We start from the raw sequence: 24541 nt of genomic DNA, 5'->3' as shown, positions 1-24541 counted from the left end.
ACATTGTTTGAATGGTGAAATACAGCAGGTATATTTACATGATAGATAACAGAAATGCACTCATTAACGTGGGAAAAGGAAGCGCAGGGACTCAATTAGTGTAGACGGGTCACCCAACCAGACAACCCAGACCGCGATTGCAGAAGACAGCCAGGATAAAAGCTAAGCTAACCCAGTTTAGACCTGAGACAGCGAGCCAGAGAGAGATGCATCGTCTTTGACCCACTTCTTCATCAGCCCACATCCTCCTCCTCAAACCCCCACAGAACAAACACAGATGCAGGGGGATCCAACAAGTTTGTCTGGAGGTAAAGTTACTGCAGCTAGTAAGCTAGCGATAGTTAGCCAGACATGCTAACGTTTGCAGACTCATGAAACGCTGAGCATCGCTCCTCTCAGAGCCTCCTGCACCTTCATCATGTAGAGAAATGGAAAGCTTGACAGGCCTTAGTTACAGTTGCTAACCTATGATTGGACAGTTGCTGTATGGAGGCGGGGCTTAGCGAATTCAGTATTAGTATCCATCAACACATTTTTAATTGGTTAAATTCTTAATGACAGTTTATCGACTAATCATTCACATCCTGACTCCAAACACACGGTCTTGTTTTTCTTTTGTGTGTCCTGGTTTTTATTGGCTTGTTTGTGATCAGATAAACTTATTGGTTCCTAAAATGCAGATGAAGTGTTTTGATATTAATTCAAATTATACTTAGTACTCAATTATGATTTTAAAAAGTTACCCAGTAGATTAGACTTGTAACTCCTCATAAAACTCATAAAAGTACAAGTACCCCTCCAAATATAGTTAATTACAGTAAATTGAGTTTTTGTAATTAGTTTCTTCCACCCCTGCTACACAAAGTAAAGGCAAATAAACCAAAATACTGAACAAATGCAAATTCTGACCTGTCTCCCAGCCCGCGCTGCATTTTTTTTAGGTTTTCCTGCCCAGACATGCCTGATTCAAATGAACAGTTTGTTATCAATGACAAGCTGTTCCTTTGAATCAAAGAGTGTGGGAGAAGACACTGGATTGTGAAAGAACAGGGATCATCAGAAGTGATTATGATTCATCCGGTGGGGAAGTTGAATGTTTCCTTGTGAGACACTTCAGAGGAAAACACACAAATATCAACCTCATGGAAGCATGAGAAGAGGTCAGGGGTTCACTAGGATTCACCCTCAAGGGACCATGAGTGCTTGCACAAAATTTAATGGCACGCCGTCCAATTACTGTTGAAATATTTCAGTCTGGACTGCAAAAGTGATTCACGTTCCTTCATTTCATTTACTTCATTTTTGTTTTTGGCCTGATTTTAATGAAACTTTGTGGAAGGGTGTGGCGTGGGCCAAGGTGGACCACTTTAAATATCGGATATGAATCCCAGGGCGGATACTCAAATCATTTTTCGCTTTCATTGATATTGCGAGATACAGCATTTCACCTTGGAGGAAGTAAACGTGACCATGCTAAGATGGTTAAAATATATGGTACACGTTGTACCTGCTGAATGTGTTAGCATACTGACAGAGCTGCTAGCCTGCCTGTAGACTGTTTAGTAATACTGTGAACTGACCCTAATGAATCTTTGCCTTCATCAGAATCATTTGTTGGGTGTAGATTTTGAACCTTAACCCAAACACAAGGTTGTGTCATGCAGCACACGAGGGGTGTGTGTGTGTGTGTGTGTGTGTGTGTGTGTGTGTGTAAAAGGGCAACTAAGACTGAAACAGATGTGTGAGTCATTTCAGTTTTAACATTTCATATCTTGCCTCCCTCAAACTGTATTTCAGGAGCCCTTAGTGAAACCAGGGGCTTTCAGTGTGTCTATAAGGCGGCCAAATGAACCTTAGTTGTAAATTTTGTGGTGAAAAAAATTTGTCTCTGTGCCATAATGTGTGCAAATGAACATTTTTTTTCAAGCACAGTCACATCTTTGGTTAGCTAATGCTAGCAAAACACTAACTAACGATTGATGAATATTAGCTAGCTATTTAGCCAGGGTTAGCTTGCTGTTGCCTGAAAAAGTCACACATGCACTCATCACAATTTAGCTACTGTTAGCCAAACACTAGCTAATGACTTATCAGCTAGCTAGTGTTTGGTAACATTAGCTAAATTAAGATGTGACTATGTTGCTTTTGCAGGTCCCACAGCATCTTTTAACAACCTGTCAAATTTAGTTTTCTTGAGCTGAGCATATCAATCATATTTAAGTACAGAAAACAGGAAAGGAGAAAGTTGATCAATGTATCAGGCTTGATCAGTTGTTATTGGAGCACAGAGTAAAAAAGAGAAGAGTCAACTGACAGCAGTGGTCCTTTGAATAATGTGCACCTGACACTTAACCACAGCAATTTAGTGTTTCGCTTCCATAAAGTTGGGGGATTTTGCCAGACACATATTTGAAAAAACAGTCAAAATTGGTGCAACAAGGGATGAAATATCCTTTATCCTTTATTTTCAGTCCCTATTATGAGTCAGAATCCAAAAATATTGGGTTCTACATTTCCCATAATGCACCAAATAGCATCTTAGACCCACCTTGCCTGGTAGGTGGCAGCACACTTAAAGGGACAGTACATCCAAAAATCCACACATTTATTAATGCTTACAAACGCTGTGTATTCATCTAGATTGTTTTGGTGTGAGTTTCTCACTTTTTGGGGATACCGGCTGTAACAATGACTTCCTTCTCTCAAACGAATCGAACTAGAGCAGCAAGAACTACAACAATGTCTCTTTCCAGAAATCACTACCCGGTTACTCAAGATACTCCGCAGACCTTGTTGTGAACTGTTTCATACAGGAACTATTTTCTTTCTACCAAACTACAGCCGCCGACCGTATCACCACGCAGAGGGAAAGGTGCATCTACTCACGGGCAAGAGGCTTGTGTTGGTGACAGCATGGGATGTAAACATTAATGGCTGAGTTGTGACAGCAGTAACACTTTAAAATACGTTACACAAAAATTCGATAATTACTAAGAAACAAGAGAGGAAAGACTCATTGCTGACCCACTAATTACTCTTTTTTTTTTTTTTTTACCATTAGTTACTCTTTCTGTCTCCCATCAAGTACAGTGATGAATCATACTGAGTAGTTACTAAGTATTCTGATTACTTCGTGATGAGGGGATACTTAGTAACTACTCAGTATGATGTATCACTTAACTCATCATGATCTACTTTATAGTCCTCAAATCACAGGTTTTCAGGAATTAGTAACTATCACATTTTTATGTGCTGGATTGTAAAGTGTCACAACGTTAGCACCACTGAGCTAACTAAGCTAGCGACACGGTTTGTGGATGTAGTTTGGTAGAAAGAAAATAACTTCTGCAGGAAACTGCTCACAAATCTGGATTATCTCGCGGGCTGTTCCATCAGCGTGGATTAAAGGAAAAGTTTAAGTCTGGTTAATTTAAGCGAGAGATCCGTTCGATGACTGTGGCTTGAAGGAATCCCTGCTCAGTAACCATGGTAACTGAGCTAGCCTGCGCCGCAGCAGGCTAACCGTCGGGCTTAATTTAGCTGTGTGTTTAAGACAGTTCCTTTAAGTGTCTTTTTGTGCTCACATCACTTCTGTCCTTTCTCTATGTGACCAAGCATGAATATATGAGTTTACTTTTGTTTCAAAGAATGTATTGGTTAAAAAAAAGCTAAGAAAATTACATCTCACAAATTCTTCTGTCGTCAAAAGCCAGCAACACCCTTTTATTTAAAAGCTTAACCTTCATACTTTAGCTGAAACGTGCGTCAAAGTTGTTTTGAATTTATTTATCCTTTTTACTCATTTTGTTCAAGCTGCAAAGAAAACATGAAGTAAGCTTGTATAACTTCTCTAAAAAGATTTTAATGGCTTTTTGTCTGTGCAACAGTACAGCTGAAGATAGACGAGAAAATAAGGACTGAGAGAAGGATGTTTGAATTTAGGACAGGACAATGCAATTTGGGATCAACATTTACTTTGTTTTTTGCTTGTTGTCTTTTGTTAATTGCAGCAGTATCGGCCTTTTTTTTACCCCTTTATATTCTTCATCCAGTTCAATCTGCAGGGTTTGCTGAGAAGAAAATCACTCTCTCTTTTCTCTTTCTTTTTGCTTCTGTTTTCTGTGCACGCTCACAGCGCAAGCTTGTCTTAGTCTGGCATGAGTTAGCGTTGACTAGACCAGTGAAAATGCTTCAGCCTTCAGTGGAAGTTAAATTTAAATCAAGCCAGGCTTTTTCCCTTAAGCACAGCTTTATTTATCTTCCTTTATGGAAACCCCCCCCCCCCCCCCCAGGTCATTATTTCTGGAAAGGAAACATTTCCACTAACTTGAGTTCAGATGTATTTTTTGGCAGTTTTGGTATCACTTAACGTCTGTTTCCACTGAATTGGGAGAGAAGGCAGAAATCTCTACAGTTAATGATCTCCAAAACTTGGAAACTCACACCAAAACAATCTAGATGGATCAACAGCACTACAGAGAAGAAAAGAAGAAAAGTAGGATTTTTTTGGGGTGACCTGTCCCTTTAAACTGAAATTTGTCAGACTGATTAAAACTTCCTGCAGAACCACAGAAGACGTCACACGCTGATAACACGTCTGACTTTTCTGTGTAAAATCAGAGGAGTTCCCTGTTATGTATTAGTACATTCTGTAACAACGTGAGGCAAAGAAACAGATCGTCCTTTCTACATCGGTGTCAAGTGCCAACAAGGTTAACAAACATCCTGACAAACTGTTCTTTGTGTGTGACAGTGGTTTGGCGTGTGGTATTTTGTTCTCAGAAACTGTCATATGTTGCAACAGCTTCGGTTTGCTGCCTGCAAGCGTCTGATAAACCGACTGCTAACTGACACATCAGATTACCTTGTCAACAGAAAGCACCAGACAACAGCCCCTATCTGAGATCATAAAATCACACAAAGTCGCCTACGGTGGCCCACAGTGGAAAGTTTTCTCGCTGCCTTTTGAGATCATCAAGATAAATATAAGCAGAGTGAAATGAGATAAAAGGACTCTCCAGTTCGTGGGGTATTTTTGACCTTAGCCCACTCATGACGCTGATCCTCAATTATCATAATCAATGTGTAGTGCAGATATGAAAGAAGTTGTTTAAAATACAGCTAATCTGCACTACAACCCCAATCTAAGTTATTAAATTATCTTATAATTTTAATTTATCATCCTTTGTAGGCCTGAGGATGAAGTGATTTCTAACATTAGCCAAGTGTGTGGCCTACACTAGTCTCGACCCAGCAAAATAAAAGTCTCTCAGGAAAATAAGAGAATTAAAAACCTGCGGCTCCGGAACAGAAATGGTGTAATTTGATAGTAAAGTTTGCCGCATTAGACAAAAAGGAAACGGCAAATCCTCACAACTGAGACGCCACAACAGGCAAATGTTTGGCGTCTGTGCTTGGAAAAAAAAAAAAAAAAAACTCAGACAAAAGCAACAAGTGTTAAATAAAAATAAACTGCCATTGTTTATTAGGATTGTAATGTAAAGCCACAAAATTTAAGTCATATTGTCATCAAAGATATAATGATTTTCATCAAAAATTAAAAGTAATTTGCTAGGTTGATAAACAAACATAACATTAAGTATAAGGTAAGACAGTAAATAGTCAACTAAAAAGTTTTAAACAGATCCCCTACTCCACCTTTTAATTAAACACTTCACACAAAAACAGTTCTAAAAAAATTAGGGTGATCATCATAGAAGAATATGAATGTATAATAAAAAATACACCAAAGTGTTATAAGTAAAAAGGAAACTATAAATAATGTATAATGAATATAATATAGCAGAGTGGATATAATATAGAGTGAATATCAGTGAGAAAGATTTCTAGTTTCCATGTAGACCGAGTTAAAGCTGCAGTAGGCAAACTGAACATGCTTTATATCACTGTGATGATCTCCTCACATCAAACATCACACACGTTTACACACCAGTTTAAAGCAAAATCGTCAACTTCTGTAACTAGTAAACTAAACTCAACTCGGCTAGTTTTGTTTTACTCAGGAGAAAGAAAGACCTCGTTTTGTTTTTTGAGAGTCGCTGTGATTGGCTAAATGCATGCTAGCCAAACTCTGATTGGCTGAGACTAAATACAAAGAGGCATGCACTCAACAAGACAAAATCAGCCCTTCTATTAAATATTTCTGGTGACATGCAACAGTAAAAACACGTTACTACTTCAGTCCAAATGCTAATGAAATAATATTGCCTACTGCAGCTTTAAGCAAAAAGTACAACTATTTTCTAGTAAATTTCTCTTCTTTAATATGAACTAAACTCCGGTCTTGTACTGGTGATACATGTACGGCCATTTTTTTCATCATTCTCATTGTCTTATCCAGGAAGTTTAGGCTAACAGGGTTATAGCTGCTCATGTTAATATGTATTTACTGTAGGGGTAAATGATTTATATATGCAAGAGTATGTTCTGTGTTAGACTGTGACACTAGTGATGATTTATTTATAGGTTATTCACATGATTAAAACATGGCCTGAACGAGAGCACTGCTGTTAATCAAGAACCACACAATGCAAAGCAGAGTATGGACCATTATAATAATGATAGGATGTACAGTATTTACTGTACATCTTTTTATATCTATTTAAACAAGGTATTCTACATGAATATTTGTAATAAGATTTTGTTCTAACATTTTATGCGAATGCCAGGAGGGTCACGTTATGACTGCAGATTACTGAAGACCTCTTTTATCAGGAGAGTTATTTAGTTATTTAACTCAGCAGCTCTTAAAGGGATAGGTCACCCAAAAATGAAATTAAATTCACAAAACATTGCTGGATTTTCACAGGAGAAAAGAGTGTTGCACAACCTCCCAAAACCAAAAAAACAAAATTTGAATGTTTTCAAATGTTAAAACAAAACATAAAATGTTCCCTAAAGCATTCCCCAAAACATGAAAAACACCAGTTACACCCTGTTTTTAGCCTAAATCTTCACGATAGATCTTTAGCTTGGAGCCAAGTTTGTGTGTGTGTATGTGCAACGTCTGAACTGGGTGTGTGTGGTGTGACAGTGTGTGAACGGCATGTCGGGGCTTCAGGAGATGATTACGCCAGATTCTGCAACGCTGTTTTCCTGCAAAACTCCAGCAGTGTTTTGCAGACTTACAAAATAAACCCGAACTTCAATCAGCAGGAGGCTGAGAAGGCCGTAACTGAATTTTCATTTTTGGGGTGAACTACTCCTTTAATCTTAAAAGCTTTTATTCTCCTTAACACCTGCTGACGGCTTTTTATTTCTGCTAACAGTCGCATTATAAAAATGTAACAGAAATGGAAAGTGAAAGTTTGAAGCGCAGGTGTGACACGGCAGTTCCTCCAACACTGACTCCTGTCGGTCAGGTTAATTTATGCGCTAAAGATGGATGCCCGTATCGATTATAGATTTAGGGTGTTTTCGTATCAGGTACGATTGCTCAGCTTTCACATCAGTAATGTTACACCTGCCCCCCCCAGTCACAGGATCCCAGCAGCAGTCCACTTCCTTGTTTTGGTGCGATGGTTTTCAAACCTGGTGCGAACCGTACCTGAGTACTTACTAACTGTACTCAAGACCACCTTGTCCTTGCCTTTGTGAGCGGACTCGGGCACGGAGTAAAAGTCCGTGCCCGAGTACGGGTCAGTACACAGTGTTTACACAAATCAAACGAACTGGACTTTGGTGTCAAACGTGCACGGATCCCAGCCAGGGTTATTATAGCTTTGTGTATTTCATCGTTTTTTAAATTTTTTATTTCATTTTTGATTAGTTTCAGTTTAGTTTTGATTGTTTAAAATGTTTAGTTTTTGTTTTTTTATTATAATAAGTGAAATGTTTGTCAGGAGCGAGATTTAATAAGTTCAGGATTTATATTAAAACACAAACAACGCTTTGTGACGGCAGTTGATTCACATTATGACATCTCTGTGTCAGAAAACGTGCACCGACGCCTCCTCATGCTTGTTGTGTTGAAAAACTTTTACCAAACTGACAAAAACTAGACATTTTCTGTATATTTTTAATCTATTTTGATTAGTTTCAGTTATTTTTTCGTTTTTATTTTTATTTTAATGGTTTTAGTTTTAGTGAACTATAATAACCCTGATCTGGGCCTGGGTCCCTGATGTGAAAGCCTCCTCACACACCCTTAAATTTCAGTCATGTGACCCTCCCAAGAACGTCTTGATGACATTCATGTAGTGTAGATATGATAATAATATATATATATATATATAATATTATAATTATTATTATTATTGTTATATTATTAATAATAGTTAACTTTTCTACTTTCTTGCTTTGGTGTAACTTCCACAGCACACCCTATAAGCCGGTAAGGTCGACGATGGCTTTGATGAAAATCGTATCATCTCTCAGATATGGGCTCTTGCCGGCCAGTTTAGCCAGCGGACAGAAGAGCGGGCAGCCGCTGGCGATGTTCATCTCACTGATCGGCTGCTGAAACGAGGTGGAGGTGACGTCGGGGCGGAAAGCATCGATGATGTGCTCCCTGTTGTTTTGATCCAAGAGCATCAGAGTCACCTGGAGGAACAAGAAAGGGAGAAGGGGAGTTTGTTTTTGTTTTTTTTTCTATTTATTTGTGGATTAAAATGCTTGTAAACATCATTTTACAGGTCTTCTTACCTTCTGACTGAACGGCCATTTGAGCAGAGCGTCGCACTTGCCCCTCATGACGACAAAGAACAGCGAAAGGTGCGTTCCTCTCCCCGTCCCGTCGCCGTTCAGATACAGACGCAGACACATTTTGTATCCGTATTTGCTGGAGTAAAACGCTGCGAGGAGAAAAAGAAGAACCCAGAATGTAAACGGAGCCTAAAATCAGTGTCATGTGAGAACGGGAGTAACTCGATCACTCCCTGAAAGACAACAAAGGTGAAGGGAAGTGGAATTTCCCTCGTCCACATGCCAGGAGTTAAATCACACAAACCACATGATCTTAGCTCACTCAAGTTCAAAACTAACTTTTCATCACATAAAAAGGGCTTTGAAATGCAGGATGGGTGGTGATTTAATCTTTCGTCTCACCTGGAGAGAACATCGCAGGTGTTCGACCGGCCACAGCATCCTGCCTGCGGCGTGAGAAGTCAGAAATTTTCCACACAAATATCCCGTCATAGGTGCAGAATTGCAGCTCTCGCACCAGCTGTTCGGTCTCGGACAGCTGCAGGTCTCTCATCGTGATGGTCCGCTCCAGCTGGCGCACTTTATTGGAGAGGTTTTCGATTTTCTCCTGGTCTAAACGGTGCTGGTGCGAGAAAGCCTCCAACGTGACCGAACTGCGCTCCACCTCTCGGTTCAGGACGCACACGATGTTTTCTAAAGCGTTCACCTGTCCAAGAAACGGCAACGAATACATTTAGATCCTCATTCAGAACAGCTGACTGTAAACATCCAGCCACAATCCACCCGAGTCTCACCTTTTTCTCCAAGTCCACAGACTGCACAGAGGCCGCGGCTCCAGCGGCCATGTTGACCCCCTCCTCAGGAGCCCTGTACAGACCCAGACCAGAGTCCTCCTGCCACTCCCCGGGACCGGAAGTGTCGGCACGCGTCCGAGCCAGGGACAGCACCATGGACAGCAGCAGACGCAAGTGCTCCATGGTGCTGTTGTGCTCATGGTCGCTGAGCTTCCCGTTCTCTATCTGAGAAACACAACAGAGCTGAATTAGCCGCGGCCGTAATCTGGGCTGAAAACTTAAAACATAAAGAGTTTTTCTGAGCCTGCTGTGTGATAATGACTTAGTAAAAATTAGTTAAAATACTGAAATAGTATCTAACTCAATGTTAACTCATAATTTTGGGACATTAAGTCATTATTTTGAGATCATAAATCATTATTTTTGGGAAATATTCTTTTTTGGGGAGAGTAACTCATTATTTTTAGATACTAACTCATTGTTTTGGGATAAGCATATCATCATTTTTGAGAAAAGTTCCTCATCATAATGACTAACAGGATTTTCTTTTTCCATTCACATTAGCAGACATGTGCTTCCATAATTAATAGTGCAGCCAGATGACAGATTTTTATCTGGGGTAAATATTTGCCGAGCTGCTCGGTGCTGTCGGTTTTGTGGGTTGTAAAGCTGTGTCCATCTGTTTCAGCCTGACAAAAGCTTTTATGGTTTATTTACATTGAAAGAGGCAGAGTAAGAACTTATCAATCATTAACTACATAACAACCGACTGTGAACACTTCTGATAAGGATTCACTGAAAACCTGGCTTCAACTCTAACAACAAATATTCAAGACTAACTGAGCAACAGTGGTTAAAAAAAAAAAAAAAACATCCTTAGGAAATATTTATTAATATCTAATCTGCGTCATCCGGGCCGTGTGGGTGCCACGGCAACAGAAGCAAACAATCCCTCAGCTGTCGTCAGTGTTTGAACATTCGGTTTAAATAAAGCTTAATCCTGATTGGTGCACTTAAGTGAGTGACGTCAACATTTTTCCAACTGACCTGAACCCACTTCAGACAGAAACAGACCAGTGAGAGTCTGTCATGTGAAAAACTGTTCTAAGAAAGTTATGTGTTTATGTTTGACCTCAGTGATCGTGAGAAGAAGGTAACTGAGAAAATATATTTTAAATATATTTTAATCATATTTTATCAATGAAGATATGAAACTCAGAAGGACATTTTACAGTTAAAAAGTAAAGGACAGCAAGGTTTGTCATTTCTGTACAGCACTGTCTTGATATTTTATACCTTCAGTGAGTTATTTAAGTGCAGTTTGTTAAAGGGGTAGTTCAACGTTTTGGGAAAAATGTTTATTAGCTTTCTTACTGAGAGTTAAATGAAAACACTGACACCATTCACATGTCTGTAAAAATATAAATATAAAGCTACCGCCAGAAAGCACGTAGCTTAGCTTAGCATAAAGACTGGAAGCAGACGGAAACAGCTAGCCTGGATCTGTCCAGAGTTTAAAAAGCACAACTGCCAGCACCGTAACCTGACACAAAAGATTTTTTTGTTAAGCAGGACCATCTGGGAAGTCGTCTAACGCAGGCTAACTTCAGCCAATCGGATCAAGAGTCTTGCCGGCACCGGTCGGTAGAAGAGCGAAAACATCTTTGCCATTGAGAAAAGCCTCCAGTGTTGTTCTGTGCTCTTTGTTCAATGAAGAAATTCTCTCCAGTTCTGATATAAGTGATGCCATCAAGATATCTACGCTAACCTCTTCAGAAGCTGCCATCGTTTGTTCAAAACAAGTTGATTCCATGGACGCTTCTCGCTGTCAGCGCACCTAAATCCACACCTGTAGCTGGCAGTCGTCCCTCTGAGGACGCTGACCGGCTGCACCACTTTTGTTGCAGACACAAATAGTTAACTTGAAGCCAGCCAGGATGGATTTTCTGTGATTATGCGAATCCAGCACCTCTACATCTCACCAAAACCGTTTTTGCACCACATTTAGCACGTTTTTTTTAAACGCAAAATTTGCCTTTTGTTTTTTCCTGATGTGTCACATTTCAGGACCACAAACGCGCTGGAAAGCTAAGCTAAGCTAACTGTCTCCTGTAGCTTTGTGTTTACTGTACAGACATGAGAATGGTATTAATCTATTAATGAATACCTTTATTTCTCAAAATAACAAACTTTTGAAAATATCTTGAAAACACGAAACTTGCATCAACATCTTTGTCGACCCACTTTAGTACAAAACAACACAATGAAACCTTTGTATCCGATTAGATTACATACCACAGATTTACAGCCCACTTCATTGAATGGACAGGCACTCTTTGACTTAACACAGGACCTGCTGTGGTCGCTGAACTGCAGGAAGAGTGAACAAGAACAAACATTAACAGTCAGTGAAACGGCGCCAGGAGATTGCATCAACTCAAAGAGAGAAATGAAAGTGAGGTTCAGCATTCTCAGAAAGAAACTTAAGTGGTCATAAAGGGAATTCTGAGGCACCGTTTCCTAAAAAAAAACCTCAATTAGAAAGAAGCCTTTCACTGCTGATCGATCAAATTGTGGAACTGACATGAATCTAGGTTAATGGTACATTTATTTATTTATTTATTTATTTATATTTATATACTTTTAACTTGTATGTTCTTGTGTTTTCAGAGCACTGTGAATGTACTTTGGACCCTTTGGATAGCTGCTCAATTGACCTATCAGGCTTTATTTACATGCACTTTTCATACATACAAAACGCAACACAAAGTGCTTCACACAATAGAACAATGACCGCCAAACCCCGACCCCACTCAGAGCAAAGGCTCTGTTAGAGATAAGGCGCTAAAAGAAGAGCAGCGCTCATTAAAAATAGAAGCTGAACAAACGGAGAGGCAGGATAAAAACTCTTAACAGTATAAGTAAATCCAAACTCCAAACAGTAGATGAAAAGTAAGGGAAGGGTCAAGATAAAGTTAAAATAATAAAATACTAAAAGATATGGATCGAAATTAGTAAAACAAAACAATAAAAGGGGTATTAAAAGGAAAACAATACAGAGAATAAAAGATAAATAAGTTAATAATAACAGATAAAGTAAAATGATAGACCAACTAATAAAACAGACTAAAATTCAAAAATAAATGGACAATAAATAAAGTTCAACTAAAAGCCAGACTAAAAGTTTGTCAAATGTAAAATGTTTTTTAATAATTTAATATAATTTTAATTTGTTGCACATTTGCTCAGGGTATAAATGCTACACGTGGGATTAGCCTATTCGGTGAATATTTTACGCAAAGCTTTAGTATAAAGATAGTCCCTTAATAACTTTATTTTTAAGACAAATAAAAACATCTATGAGCCTTTGTTTAGACAGGATACTGCCATTTCCACTGGAGACGTTATAACATCTAAAATATCATAATAAAAATGTCTCAATACCATATTGCTACTGATTGCTGCATTCTTGTGGTTTTGCAGCTGTTCATACCAATTTCTTTTTTTTGCACATGCTCAGGTCACAACTGGCTACTTTTATTTCATTAAACAAGGAAAGCAGAAACACTTGAGGGTAAAACGATAAATGAATTTTAATATGAACAAAAATGCTGCAGATTTATTATTTAATAAAAGGACTTTTTTAAGTTGTCACTTAAATATCGCACCGTGGAGTTTTTGTATTGTAACACTCCTTAATAATGAACTAATATGGAAAATTAAAGATTAATTTGAGGGACGGCTCAAACCTTTTCTCTTGGGATCTTCTTCTTGCCACAGTCTTTGCATTGCAGAGGAAACTTGAGACAGATCTCATCATGGGCCTAAAATTCACCACGACAACGTTATTTTGGGTTCATTTATGCAGACACAACCAGCAGCTGCTTCACACGCGATAAAACTCTTATCGCTCACCTTGATGTCCTTAAAGTTGAAGGTCATTTTGCAGTATTTACAGTTGAGCGTCCTCGCTTCACATTCTCTCTCGTTGTGCCTGTCCTTCTCCGACAGGAGGATTAAGGTTTGGCAGGCCTCGCACAGAACCCGCTCGAACTGACAGCGACCTTCATGCTGGGCCTGACAATGAAAGACAGGTTTATTATTATTACTACATTCACGGTCGGAGCAGGTGCGTCTGTTGGTCGCCGTTTGTTTTGAGACACTGTCAAAGAAAGACAGATGTGCTTTAGGGTGTGTTCACGTCACATCTGTTTGAACATAAAGGAGATTATATGGTAGATGAACAAAACAGGTCATAGAAAACCTTCCAACCATCTGAAAGCTTTTTGTGAGGGATAACACACCCTTGTTTGTGTGAAAAATGTTTGCAAAAAGCTGACACACCTTACTGTTCATGAGAATCTGCGCTTCAGTTCGTAATGACAGTTGAAAAAAATGTTGAAAAACAAGTTTCCTTTTTACACAACCATTCATCAGATGCACAACGCCAAAGTTCAGCATAGTACGCCCGTTTAATTATATGATTGACATTTAAGCTCTATGTATTTAGCATCATCAAGCTCACTCACGCGTCTGTAGCTGGTCCACATGCTTCTTCTTATGCAAGTCTGCTGTTTGTTGCAGAATTTTCCCAATGTCCCATCCGCATCTTCTCGAAAGTCTTTAAGGTCTTGGAGTTCTTTGGTTTCTTTAGTTTCATTTGATTTATTTCAAATCTGATGTTTGTTGCAGAATTGTTCTAATATCCTGTTCGCAACTTTTCGAAAGTCTTTAAGGTCTTGGAGTTCTTTGATTCTTTGATGTTTGTTGCAGAATTGTTTTAATATCCTGTTTGTATCTTCTTCAAAGTCTTTGAGGTCTTTGATTTTCCTTGGTTTCTTTAGTTTCGTTTGATTTTCTTTGGTTCCTTTGGTTTGACTTCTTTTCAGTCTGCTGTTTGTTGCAGAATTTTTTTAATATCCTGTTCATATCTTGTCCAAAGTGTTTAAGTTCTTTGATCTTCTTTGGTTTCTTTAGTTTCTTTAGTGTCGTTTGATTTCTTTCAAGTCTGCAAACACTTGCTGCATCTTGCTTTTCTCTGCCACGGTGAACACCAAATTTGAATTTGGTTCTTCTTTTGGCTTTGATTCGTTGGACTCTGTTGTTGTTCCTGAGTGTAGATCCATTCCTTGAGTCTTCTTTCTTAGTTCAAAGTTTTATCGATTATTTTCGTGGGAGCTTTATCACGCTGCGGCCGCCATTCTCCCCCACACCTGCGCTATGAAAGTGATAAGTAAGGGACAGCATACAGTGAACAGATAAAATACACTCAGACGGGGCGACGCAAGAATTCAGTCATCCTGATGGTTACTTCCAAAAAAAAAAAAAAATCATGAATGTGACGCAAAATATTAATTTTAAGATAATTCTGTGGATTTACAAATTATTTTATTGCATCTCAGTCTATGATCAGAACCGCGTCTACAACAGCCTGTTCTTCATCCCAACAATCCCACCAATCAGAATCAAGTATTTAATAAAGCTGTGTAATAATAAGTAAACAGAATTCTGCGATTGTGTAATTATTGATGTGATGGTTTTTTTCCCTGTAACCCAATCATTAGAAATATTCTGAGATAAACAATTTAAGTATTTGTACTATACAATCTTTAAAACACGAATAATGTACTGACAAAAAAGAATTCAGACAAAAATATGTCACATGATGCGAACATGAGGAAATAAAAGTACAAAAACAGAAGCACAACAAGAAAAAGTGGAAACAAAACAATACATTGAGGAAGTAAAATGTTTTTTTATTGATTTAATAACAAAAACAGACATAAAAAGTTGTTTTTAATTTAAAGATGTGAAGATAATCTAAATAAAAACGGCATTTAATTTTTAAAATTTGCCGGGAAACGGAAAGGGCGGGGCTTCCGAGAGGCGGAGTTTGACAACCTGGAAGTTATTTTCTTTCATTTTGACTACGGGCAGCACGCATGGAGTCACAGAGCAGGAACAACAAGGTAGGTTAGCCTGTCTTTCGCTTTGACTGTAAATCTCGAACCGAATAACCAGTCCAGATATGACTCATCTGTAACAGGCACATCCCTGTCCTCACCACGACACTCACACACCACGTTTAGTCTATTTTTCCAACTTCGCCAGACCTCATTTTGGGTGTGTTTTGCTAGCTAACGGTGGCGCAGCATTTTCCAAACACCAGTGACTAAGACAGCAGCCCACAACTGCTCACACAAATATGTGAGAGAATCACACAGCATAGTAATCATCTCTTCAGCGCTTAAATTAAAATTTAACCGACGTTGATCCCACTGTCGCGGAAAGAAAGCACATGGAAAACACGAGGGTTAACCAGCGAGCCAACCAGTCAGTCAGTCACATCTGCAAAGCATGCAAAGTAATCTCCGAGTCATCAGCCTCGTGTTCTCATTTTAAACATTTCCTGCCATCAAGCCACGTTCGCATTTCCTGTACATCTTCCCACAGACTTTAATAAACAAACTCCCTCACCCCACACAGACGTGTTTGTAGTAGAAACAAAACCTGTAGACATTCAAACACAGAAGAACACAAACAGCTTTTCTGAGACTAAAGGGGCTTTTGTGTGACTTCACAAGTCACAGTCTGTGTGATTCATTGTCTATACTCATTTCTGTTCTATGTTTCACAGCCAAGAGTAAATTCAGCAGTTCCTTTTTGATCTGGTGAAACCTAATCCTTAAAAAGCTAGTTTCATTATCCTTTAATGGTCAGTCTAGCCCTTCACCAATCTAATCATGGGTTAAATAGCTTTTTGTGCCATGGTACTTTCCCAGTGAGTTAACAGAGTTCGTGTGGTAACGTGGGGACTTTCCACCCGTATACTGGTTTCACTTCAGCTCAGCTTGAGCTGCTGCTCAAGAGCACGAACACACAGTTCATACAGTTGGAGCTGTATGCTTGAAGGGAAAAAACAACATGACCCGGGAATGCAAAGTATGTCAAGGCACACTCTGTGTGGATACTTATGTTTATGAAAGATTTTGAAAAATGCTTGGGTGTAGTAACTGACAACTGGTTACTATGGAGCAGGCAGAAACAAGTAGAACACATTGAACACACCCACCCGAGTTAAATAAAACAAAATTATACAATAAAAATGAACAAAATCTATACTTCACCTCATACTCTTTTATCGAGCCTGTCCACGAACAGCCCTGATTTAGACATCTTGCTGGCAGACTGGCGATTTCCCGCCCTGCAGCATTGTCTGGAAATACCTGGTGGGGGAGGAAAAAGGATCACAGCTCAGTGAGCTCAAAGCCACCTACCATAGAAAATAAACATAATGGGCTGCATTGTGAATCTGTGGGGGAGGAAACTCCCACCAGACCACAGTCATATATTTTCCTTTAAAACAAAGTGTGGGTGGTGTGCAGTTAGAAGAAAGATGTCTCAGAGTATAACACTGCTGGCTGTAAACTTCATACTTGGTAACTTACCTCATTGCTATTTAGAATGGAAATTGGCTCCTCATATATTTCCTCTTGGCGGCACGCTTCACATGGCTTTGGTCCAGAACTAACAAACAAAACAGGTTTTTACTTTTACAAAAAAAGGGGAAAGAAAAAAAAAAATGCTGATGGTGCCAACAGTCAGCAACAATTTCCTGCTGACCAAAACAAACCACAACTGAAGTAGACGAATCATTAATTGAAACAACAGCAGAGAAAGCTGTGATCTGCAGCCTCCTTAAAGGGATAGTTCGGATTATCTGAAGTGAGGTTGTTAGTGTTTATCCATAGTCAGTGGATAATGGTCAAGCACCAGCGTGGAAGCTAAGCAGTGAACGTCTCTGGACAATGTCAGCAGCAAAACATATTTTAGCCACATAAAAAAAATAATATTACCAGTTTAAGTGTAACCTATGTTTATAATATAATAATAACAATATTTTCAATGCTTTACCTTGCCATCAGATAGACTTTTCTTATGGGAAGCCACCATTATATAAGCCAAATATAGCTCTCACCAAACCGACCAGACTCTTTTGGCAAACTTAGTCTCAAATTAAGAAAACAAACGAACAAACAAACGAACAAACACTTTGATTTTTTTAGGTGGCCTATATATGTTTTGCTGCTGACCCTGTCCGCAGCAGTACACGTAGGTAAAACACTGACTGATACATCATACAACCCCACTTCGAATTATCTGAACTATCCCTTCAAGGTGAGGAGAAATTCACAAGAAAATTTATTAGCTTTTGCAAAGTTGAGGACAAGAAAATCAAAAACACACACACACAAACAAAAAGAACATGTGAAAATTATAATTGAACGTGATAAATTCTCATGAATAGGTGGTGGTGGGTTTCAAACAGGTCACATGAAATGATCTTTAAAGAACATTTCACATGTGGTTTTGTGCGAAGGTTAAAGTTAGCTACATGTGAAACAGCTTTTCACATGTACTGAAATTCACACACCACTGCCTCTCGGGGTTTTCAGACCATGAACATGTGACGTGTGCAAATATAAACTTCACAAGTGCTCTTTGTTTTTGTGTGAATAGTGGAAGATTAGTGAACTGAGACTCCAGTATATACTTGTTATGTTTAGTTTAATATATTTTGTTGTATTTTGGTTTATGTATAGTTGTTAAAATGATTTATTTCCCTGTATCGCCACCTTATGTTTAATTATACTGGGTAAGTATCATTAGACATAAAGTGACACACCAGTTTATTCATAATGCATTCACAACGGAAACATACACAAGCTGTAAGTCAGTGACAGAACAAAGAAAACAGTGAGACCTTCAGAATGAGTCAGCATGGTCAGGTCCTTGTGATTTACTGATTTCAGTCATGTGAGGGATGACTTTGCGTAAAATTATTTATCTCGGGTGCAAAGAATTCCAGAGGCGAGCAGAGAAAATGAAAACAGGCTGTGCTGAAGCATGTCCAATAAGAGGGAATGCATGACAGGGATTTGCATTTCACACAGCTGTGGGTGGTCTTGACGACCTCCAGTCTACCTTGTGAGCTGTTTAAAGCAGTGAACGCAAAATCTGTGGCCGCACTGAGCCTGAACAGGCTTCCTCAGGACCTGGTGACACCGCTGACATTTGTATTTATCTTCCATGGGCACTGACAGCACACTGAGGGGTATCCCTGGTAAAGAAGTGGGGCAGTCCAACGAAATTCGTGCCATTCTTCTCCATCAATCTGGTGCCTTTACCCTGCGAACCAATACCACACATAGCAAACATTCAACAGCCAAACAAGAGTAAACAAACTTGCGCAATGGAAACTGACAGCACATCAATCATGTTTTGTGTTTTCCCTGATATAATGATAACAGATAATTACTGAACATTTCCAATGAGTATAACTCTGACACACCAGTAAGCAATTACAGGTGAAGTGTCGGCACATGTGAAATGAAGCAACTCTACTAAAAGTAGAATATGATCTCCACTCCAAGCCTTTAAGTGACTCATTGCACAGTGACAGATTAAGGTTGATTCATCGTTGTGAAACTGAGTGAGTCAGCCATCTTGACCGTCTCAAGTTTGGCTGCTGCAGCCTCTAACACGTTTTATATGCCACAGCCTGAGGACACAGGCAAATAATATGCAAAACTCATACTATCTCCAATGGAAATGTTTTTGCATGAAATATGGGACTGTTGAGACTACACTGGAACCTGCGTGCAACTGTGGTCAAATGGCACGCCTTCCCAGAATGCTTGCCTTATCTAATCAGGGGTGTATTGCACTGAAGTAAAACATATCTATATCAGAAAACCGACATACTGGTGACAGTCTTATCTGGTTTATTTTTTCAAGAACGTTGACACTGTGGGTAGAGTGTAAGTGAAGAAAAAACGTTGATGCTGGGCTTTCCCAGTATCTGAGTTACTTAAATGCACTAAGTTTGCACCAGTCTAGTCCAACTCTTTTTCTGTACATATCAATAACAATTAATTTAACATCATGCAAACGAGGGCTGCACAATATGGTAAAAAAAAATCATATTGCAATTATTTTGAATGATTTGTGATGGCAATATGCAATACGATTAACGGGAATTATAATTTCTGCATCGCAATTTTAATTATAACTTTAAAAAAATATATTGAAATCATGATGATGTGACATTTGTTGAGGTCTGTACCAAACAAGCATGTTTTATTAAATCTGTACAAGAGGACTTTTAGGTCTGGACATCCTGCAGCACTACAGTACTTAACTGTAACATTGTTTTTTAACACAATTTTGCAGCTTCTGCAATTTGGATATTGCATTTGGCCACACTGCGATTTGGATGTGCAGCCCTAATGCAACCTATCACAAACACAACAGATCACCATGGCTGCCCTTTAGGATTCAGGCAAAGGCTGCATCCTTGGTCCACAATGCACAGATTGCAACCCAATGCACAATGGATCAAAGTTGGTGTGGTCGCAATATTATTACTAAAAGCCTTTGGTTGTGTTGTATATGTACTTTACAAGGAGCAAAATTTAAAATGGAACCATTTAAAGTTGCTATGTTTATTATGTGAATATTCCTTTTGTGCCATCTGCTGGAAAGAGCAATCATGACACTGTGGCAACCTGAAGACAGTCACTGATGTTTTTAGATGTCCATGCAGGTGTGTTGTCTCTGCACAGAATCAATGGGATCCCAGGAGTCTGCAGATTTATCCCATCTGATTAAACAATACGTTGCCTTAGTGATGCTTGGCGCGAGGAGGAAAACTTGTATGTCGTCTTTTCTGGTAGAATAAGAATTGTTATGCTGACCTCTACTGGTCAGAAAATGAAAGTTTCACAACTGGTGCAAAAGTCTATGAACTTCTACACAGCTTAAAGGGATAGTTCACCCCAAAAATCAAAAATACATGGAAGAGCGATTACAGCTCAGCAAAGGAGGACGGCACTATGTTTACATCCCGCATTGTCAGGAGCACGAGCTTCTCGTTCATGAGTAGATGCATGCTTGTTTCTGCGCGGTGATGCAGCTGGCGGATGTAGCTTGGTAGAAAGAAAGTCATGAGAAACTGCTCACAACCAGAGATGGCACTAGAGTATTTGTTTGATGGCTAGTATGGCTGTTAATATTCCACAATACCAGCCATATACGCCAGATATATGTTTTGAACGATACCAAGCCCTACATATATATAACAAAACAAAACATTAAATGCTAATTTAAAATGTCTCAATTAAAGCCCTCAATGCTCCTTTTAGTACTGTGGATAATCCCACTCTGCCAGATGTGTCAGTTACTGTCATTCTTGCAGGACACAATTCACTTAAATTGTTTTAAAATATGCTAATTTTATTCTAGATATTTTCTATGGTTTATTTGGCACATTTCCCACTGGATATTTTGCCCATTTATATTTTCTTCCGCTGGACAACTTTGTGTAATACCGGCAAAAAGACGGCTCACGAAAAGGTGTCTGGATTATCTTGAGTAACCAAGTCATGATTTCTGGGAAGAGACATTTTTTAATGTATTTTCTGGTACATATCTCCAAACCTAGGCAACTCATGTCAAAACTATCAAGATGGATAAACAGGTAAGAGAAAAAAATATTCACTTTTGATTTTAGGGCGCACTGTCTCTTTAAGTTGTCCTTGGCTAGTAATGCGTGCAGTGGAGAGAAAAACAACAACTGGATATCTCTTTATCACCAGCTTCCTCCTAACACACAATGCTGGTTGTGTTATCAGATTACATGGGGGTTCTGAATTCAGTCACTGAGTCTGAACAGCTTGTACTAACCGTAGCACCATGGTTATGGTGGGAACTACATTTGTACAAGAAAACTTTCCCACAAGTACTTCCTTTTATAAATGTTTGTTCCATAAATGTTTAATATAGCTGGCTGCACAATTTATTATTGAAAGTCCCCTATGGGAAAATGAGAGGGGAGTGTTTTTCCCACATGAGATGTCATGTTACACTGAAATACTCCCTCAGTAAATATGCACACCTGTTTGTTGTCTGTCACAGTGTATAACTGGATTTGCTGTTACACACAGCTGCTGAAAATGGCGTACTCTGTCTGTGCATGGAAGTACAATGTGTTAATGTATAGTTAATGCAAATGCCTCGTGGAGCTCTGCAAAGAGTATGAACAGACTGCAGCTTTGCATGTCCCAGCATGATTACCTTTGAGATACTTTTGCCTGCTTGCATTTGACTAAAGGTCAATAACATGCAGTTTATCAGGTTTGAACTCTTGTACTTTGTATAAGTATAAAAGCCAAATAGCTTTGAGCAGTCTCCACCCATTCATTTCCTTGAGTCAAAGCACTTCTTTTGCAAGAACAACTCCATGAACAAATTTGAAGTCAGTGTAAATCCAAATGCTGATCACAAAAACAGACAACCAAAGGATCCAGCTCAGCTTTTTCCTAATACTGACCAAGGGCTACAAAGCTATCTTTATACACTAGGTGGAGGTAAATACCCACATTGCATTTATAGCTCAATAAACACACTCATAATCTTGCAGAAGGACACTGAGGTGAGTGTGTTGAAATTGTGCAAACTAACAGTTTGGCACAGGGACTGAGACAGGCTTCCCACTGAGCTTTTGCTGATTATGACAGCTTAATGGACTTTTTGTTGACGTGGCTTAAAAGTAGGAAATAACAGAAGACTCTTTTTTTTGGTGATCTCAATTTCAGCCACAGGGTTTCTCCTGACCTAGTATGGAGGCTGGGAAGTGAGACTTCAAATGCCTGCTTGTTCAAAACCTAAAAAAATAAATGAAACTGCAAATTTAAGGTTATCATTACCCACAAATCCATTTCACTCACCATATGACGACTGAAACTCACAACAGAAGATTCCCTCTACATGTCTTTTTCATAATGATCTTCTGGTCAAATTCTCATGACCATTAGACTAAAAACTAGATCGTCATGCTCGTCATGAGACTTGAATTATCACAAGTGAATTACAAGAAATGCATGAGCAGCCACTAGTAAGACCAGTAAACATTAAAGCTACACTCTTATCTTTCCAGTGACACTCACCCTTCCTGGAAATTTTTCTATTCATTTAATAAATATTTTCAGTTGATAAGATACAGTTATTCAAGGAATGCATCATTTTTGTGACTTTTCTACTTATTTTAATAAACATTTGAAAGTTGTGCTGTTTATATTAACATTTTGTTAGCCTTTCTAACAAGACAAAATAATACTGCATCATTTTTTAAGCTTATTTGTCCAAAGTAATAACTTTTTGTAGCTATGAGTAATAATAAATATAAACTTTTCAGTAACACTCATACTACTTGGTATGTTTTTCTATTTTGTTCAATAAACATTTCAAAGCAGTTGTGCTAAGGTAAGATTATCAAGCTAAAGCCAAACTTATAAGATGACACTTTTAAGATGACATTACTCAGCATTTTTTGTTTGAAGCATTTTATTTTGGCAAACCCTTAACTGACCATTTGTAAGCCTTTCTAACAAGACTAAATAATGTTGATGAATCATTTTTGAGTATATTTATCATTAAAATTAATGTTTCCAAACACTGAACTTCAGTCCCATCACATGTTGAGTGAAACAGCAATACTGGTTATCTTACTGAATTTTCCAGAGAAACCAGTATTCAGTTATCTTGTTTGACCCCTTGCTACTACCAAACTCAATTACACCCCTGGTTAAGGCGGGAAAGTTTCTCATTTAATTTCTCAGAAAACCCAGTGCTGCTAGTCATCTCCCTCACCCCATCTTTCCTGTCAAAGTTCTCAGTAAACATTTACATAATCCATTAACACATCTTTAAACTGCATGACTAATACATATTGCTAAACATGCAGTAGTAAAGCTCAATATTTCACAATCAACCTTTAAGATTATTTCACAAGTGTAACCTGTTCAAACCTGTCCAAATGAAACAGTAAGTCTGTTAGGTAACATGAAAAACAGACTTTCAGTGGAAAATGACCCAAGCCAATAATTACAACCAAACTGGTGTTTAGTTGTATCCATGGAGACCCTGCCAGACTAGCAATTACAAAGCCAGTCATTAAACCAGGCAAGCTGATGTTCAAACCATATGCTGAAACTGAATCTTGACAAAATGTAGCTGAAAATGTGTAAAAAAACAAAAAAACAAAAAACAAAAAACAACAAGAACTTAAATAACACAAAACCATCCATATGCACTAACTTTAGTTGTGGCTGAAAAACATGGCCTTTTAACTGCATCCATACAGACATATGGACTAAAAGTTACAGTTGTGAAAAGTTTACAATCAAGTCTATGAAAGAAATATCACCAACACAGACAACAGCTGCATTCTCAACAACAACAATGTCTTTAAAAATACGATACAACTAAACTATCTAACTAACTATTGTCTCAGACAAAGCTGGTAGCAATTATCTGAAGACTGAACAGCAGCCTGTACTGTCTGCTCCCCCCTCTTTGTTCGCCGTGTTCTTCGTCAGTATTTCTACTGCACTTCTATACCACGGATTTCTATGCTATGGACTTCACAGTGACACTACTGACACCAGACAAAAAATAGTTACTCACCCAGCTTTCTGAACTGTCTGTTGACGTTAAACTTGCAAACAGAGTAGACACTGGTATTCATGGTTACACCCCCATGCGAATGGGGGGGGGGGCAAGCTGCTTATAAAACCTCGAGAGACTTGTTCATTTGAGTCTGAGTCAAGAGTAATGACTGTACTCTGTTAATAACTCCGTACTGACTACTGACTTAAAACCTTTGCAGTTAGAGTTATTTCTTTATTCCACTTGAGTCATAAGATAACTCATAACTTCCTCATAGCTGCGCAACTTTGAGCAACTGATTAGCTTAGTTAGACCGTGTCTGATTTACACATTACTTTTGAGTTTAGCGTTTCAAGTACGCAGTTAGCTAACTGCTAACTTGAGCTAGTCGTCTGAGAAGCAGAAAACACCACATCAGCCGACTAACCTTGGCGTCTTGATTGCCAACTGTCCACATCGACGGACGGAAAAAGAAACTCTTCGTCCGCCACCGCCTGCGAAGGGCAGCTCAACCTTTAGCAGTGTTTACAGTTTTAGTGCTACGTGCCCTTATTTCTGGCAACGAGGGCGAACGG

General features: G+C 38.8%; 2 protein-coding genes across 3 annotated transcripts in view; one reads left to right on the top strand and one right to left on the bottom strand.

The window, feature by feature from the left end:
* Nucleotides 1–24541, top strand: part of fbxw5 (F-box and WD repeat domain containing 5) — a 43450-nt gene that overhangs the window by 16055 nt on the left and 2854 nt on the right. The gene's annotated exons all lie outside the window — the stretch shown is intronic.
* Nucleotides 8067–24528, bottom strand: traf2b (Tnf receptor-associated factor 2b). 2 transcript variants are annotated; one of them, XM_084745790.1, is made up of 11 exons: nt 24394–24528; nt 18444–18647; nt 16907–16985; nt 16586–16684; nt 13374–13535; nt 13208–13282; nt 11754–11828; nt 9459–9683; nt 9067–9370; nt 8665–8813; nt 8067–8562 (listed from the first exon to the last, which is right to left on the bottom strand). In XM_084745790.1, the coding sequence occupies exons 2-11, from the start codon at nt 18617–18619 to the stop codon at nt 8344–8346; spliced, it is 1563 nt and encodes a 520-aa protein (XP_084601916.1). In that variant the 5' UTR covers nt 18620–18647; nt 24394–24528; the 3' UTR covers nt 8067–8343. The 2 variants fall into 2 exon arrangements, with proteins under 2 accessions (XP_084601916.1, XP_084601915.1); XM_084745789.1 differs by lacking the exon at nt 24394–24528 and adding an exon at nt 23985–24074.

This window comes from Lutjanus erythropterus, chromosome 20 (genome assembly GCF_056507025.1).
Source record: "Lutjanus erythropterus isolate fLutEry1 chromosome 20, fLutEry1.hap2, whole genome shotgun sequence".
NCBI classification, from domain to species: domain Eukaryota; kingdom Metazoa; phylum Chordata; class Actinopteri; order Lutjaniformes; family Lutjanidae; genus Lutjanus; species Lutjanus erythropterus.
Note: the sequence above shows the minus strand (reverse complement) of the source record. Positions and strands in the feature narration are given on the sequence as shown.

Bases quoted from the DNA above. Each gene is read 5' to 3' on its own strand.
- traf2b (XM_084745790.1), bottom strand. From the start codon at position 18,619: ATGGCACGAATTTCGTTGGACTGCCCCACTTCTTTACCAGGGATACCC. The intron at 16,986-18,443 runs GTAGACTGGAGG...TTTGTTTGTTAG, and splicing joins TGCTTTAAACAGCTCACAAG to TTCTGGACCAAAGCCATGTG. The intron at 8,563-8,664 runs GTAAGAAGACCT...TTGTTCCTCCAG, and splicing joins AATGGCCGTTCAGTCAGAAG to GTGACTCTGATGCTCTTGGA.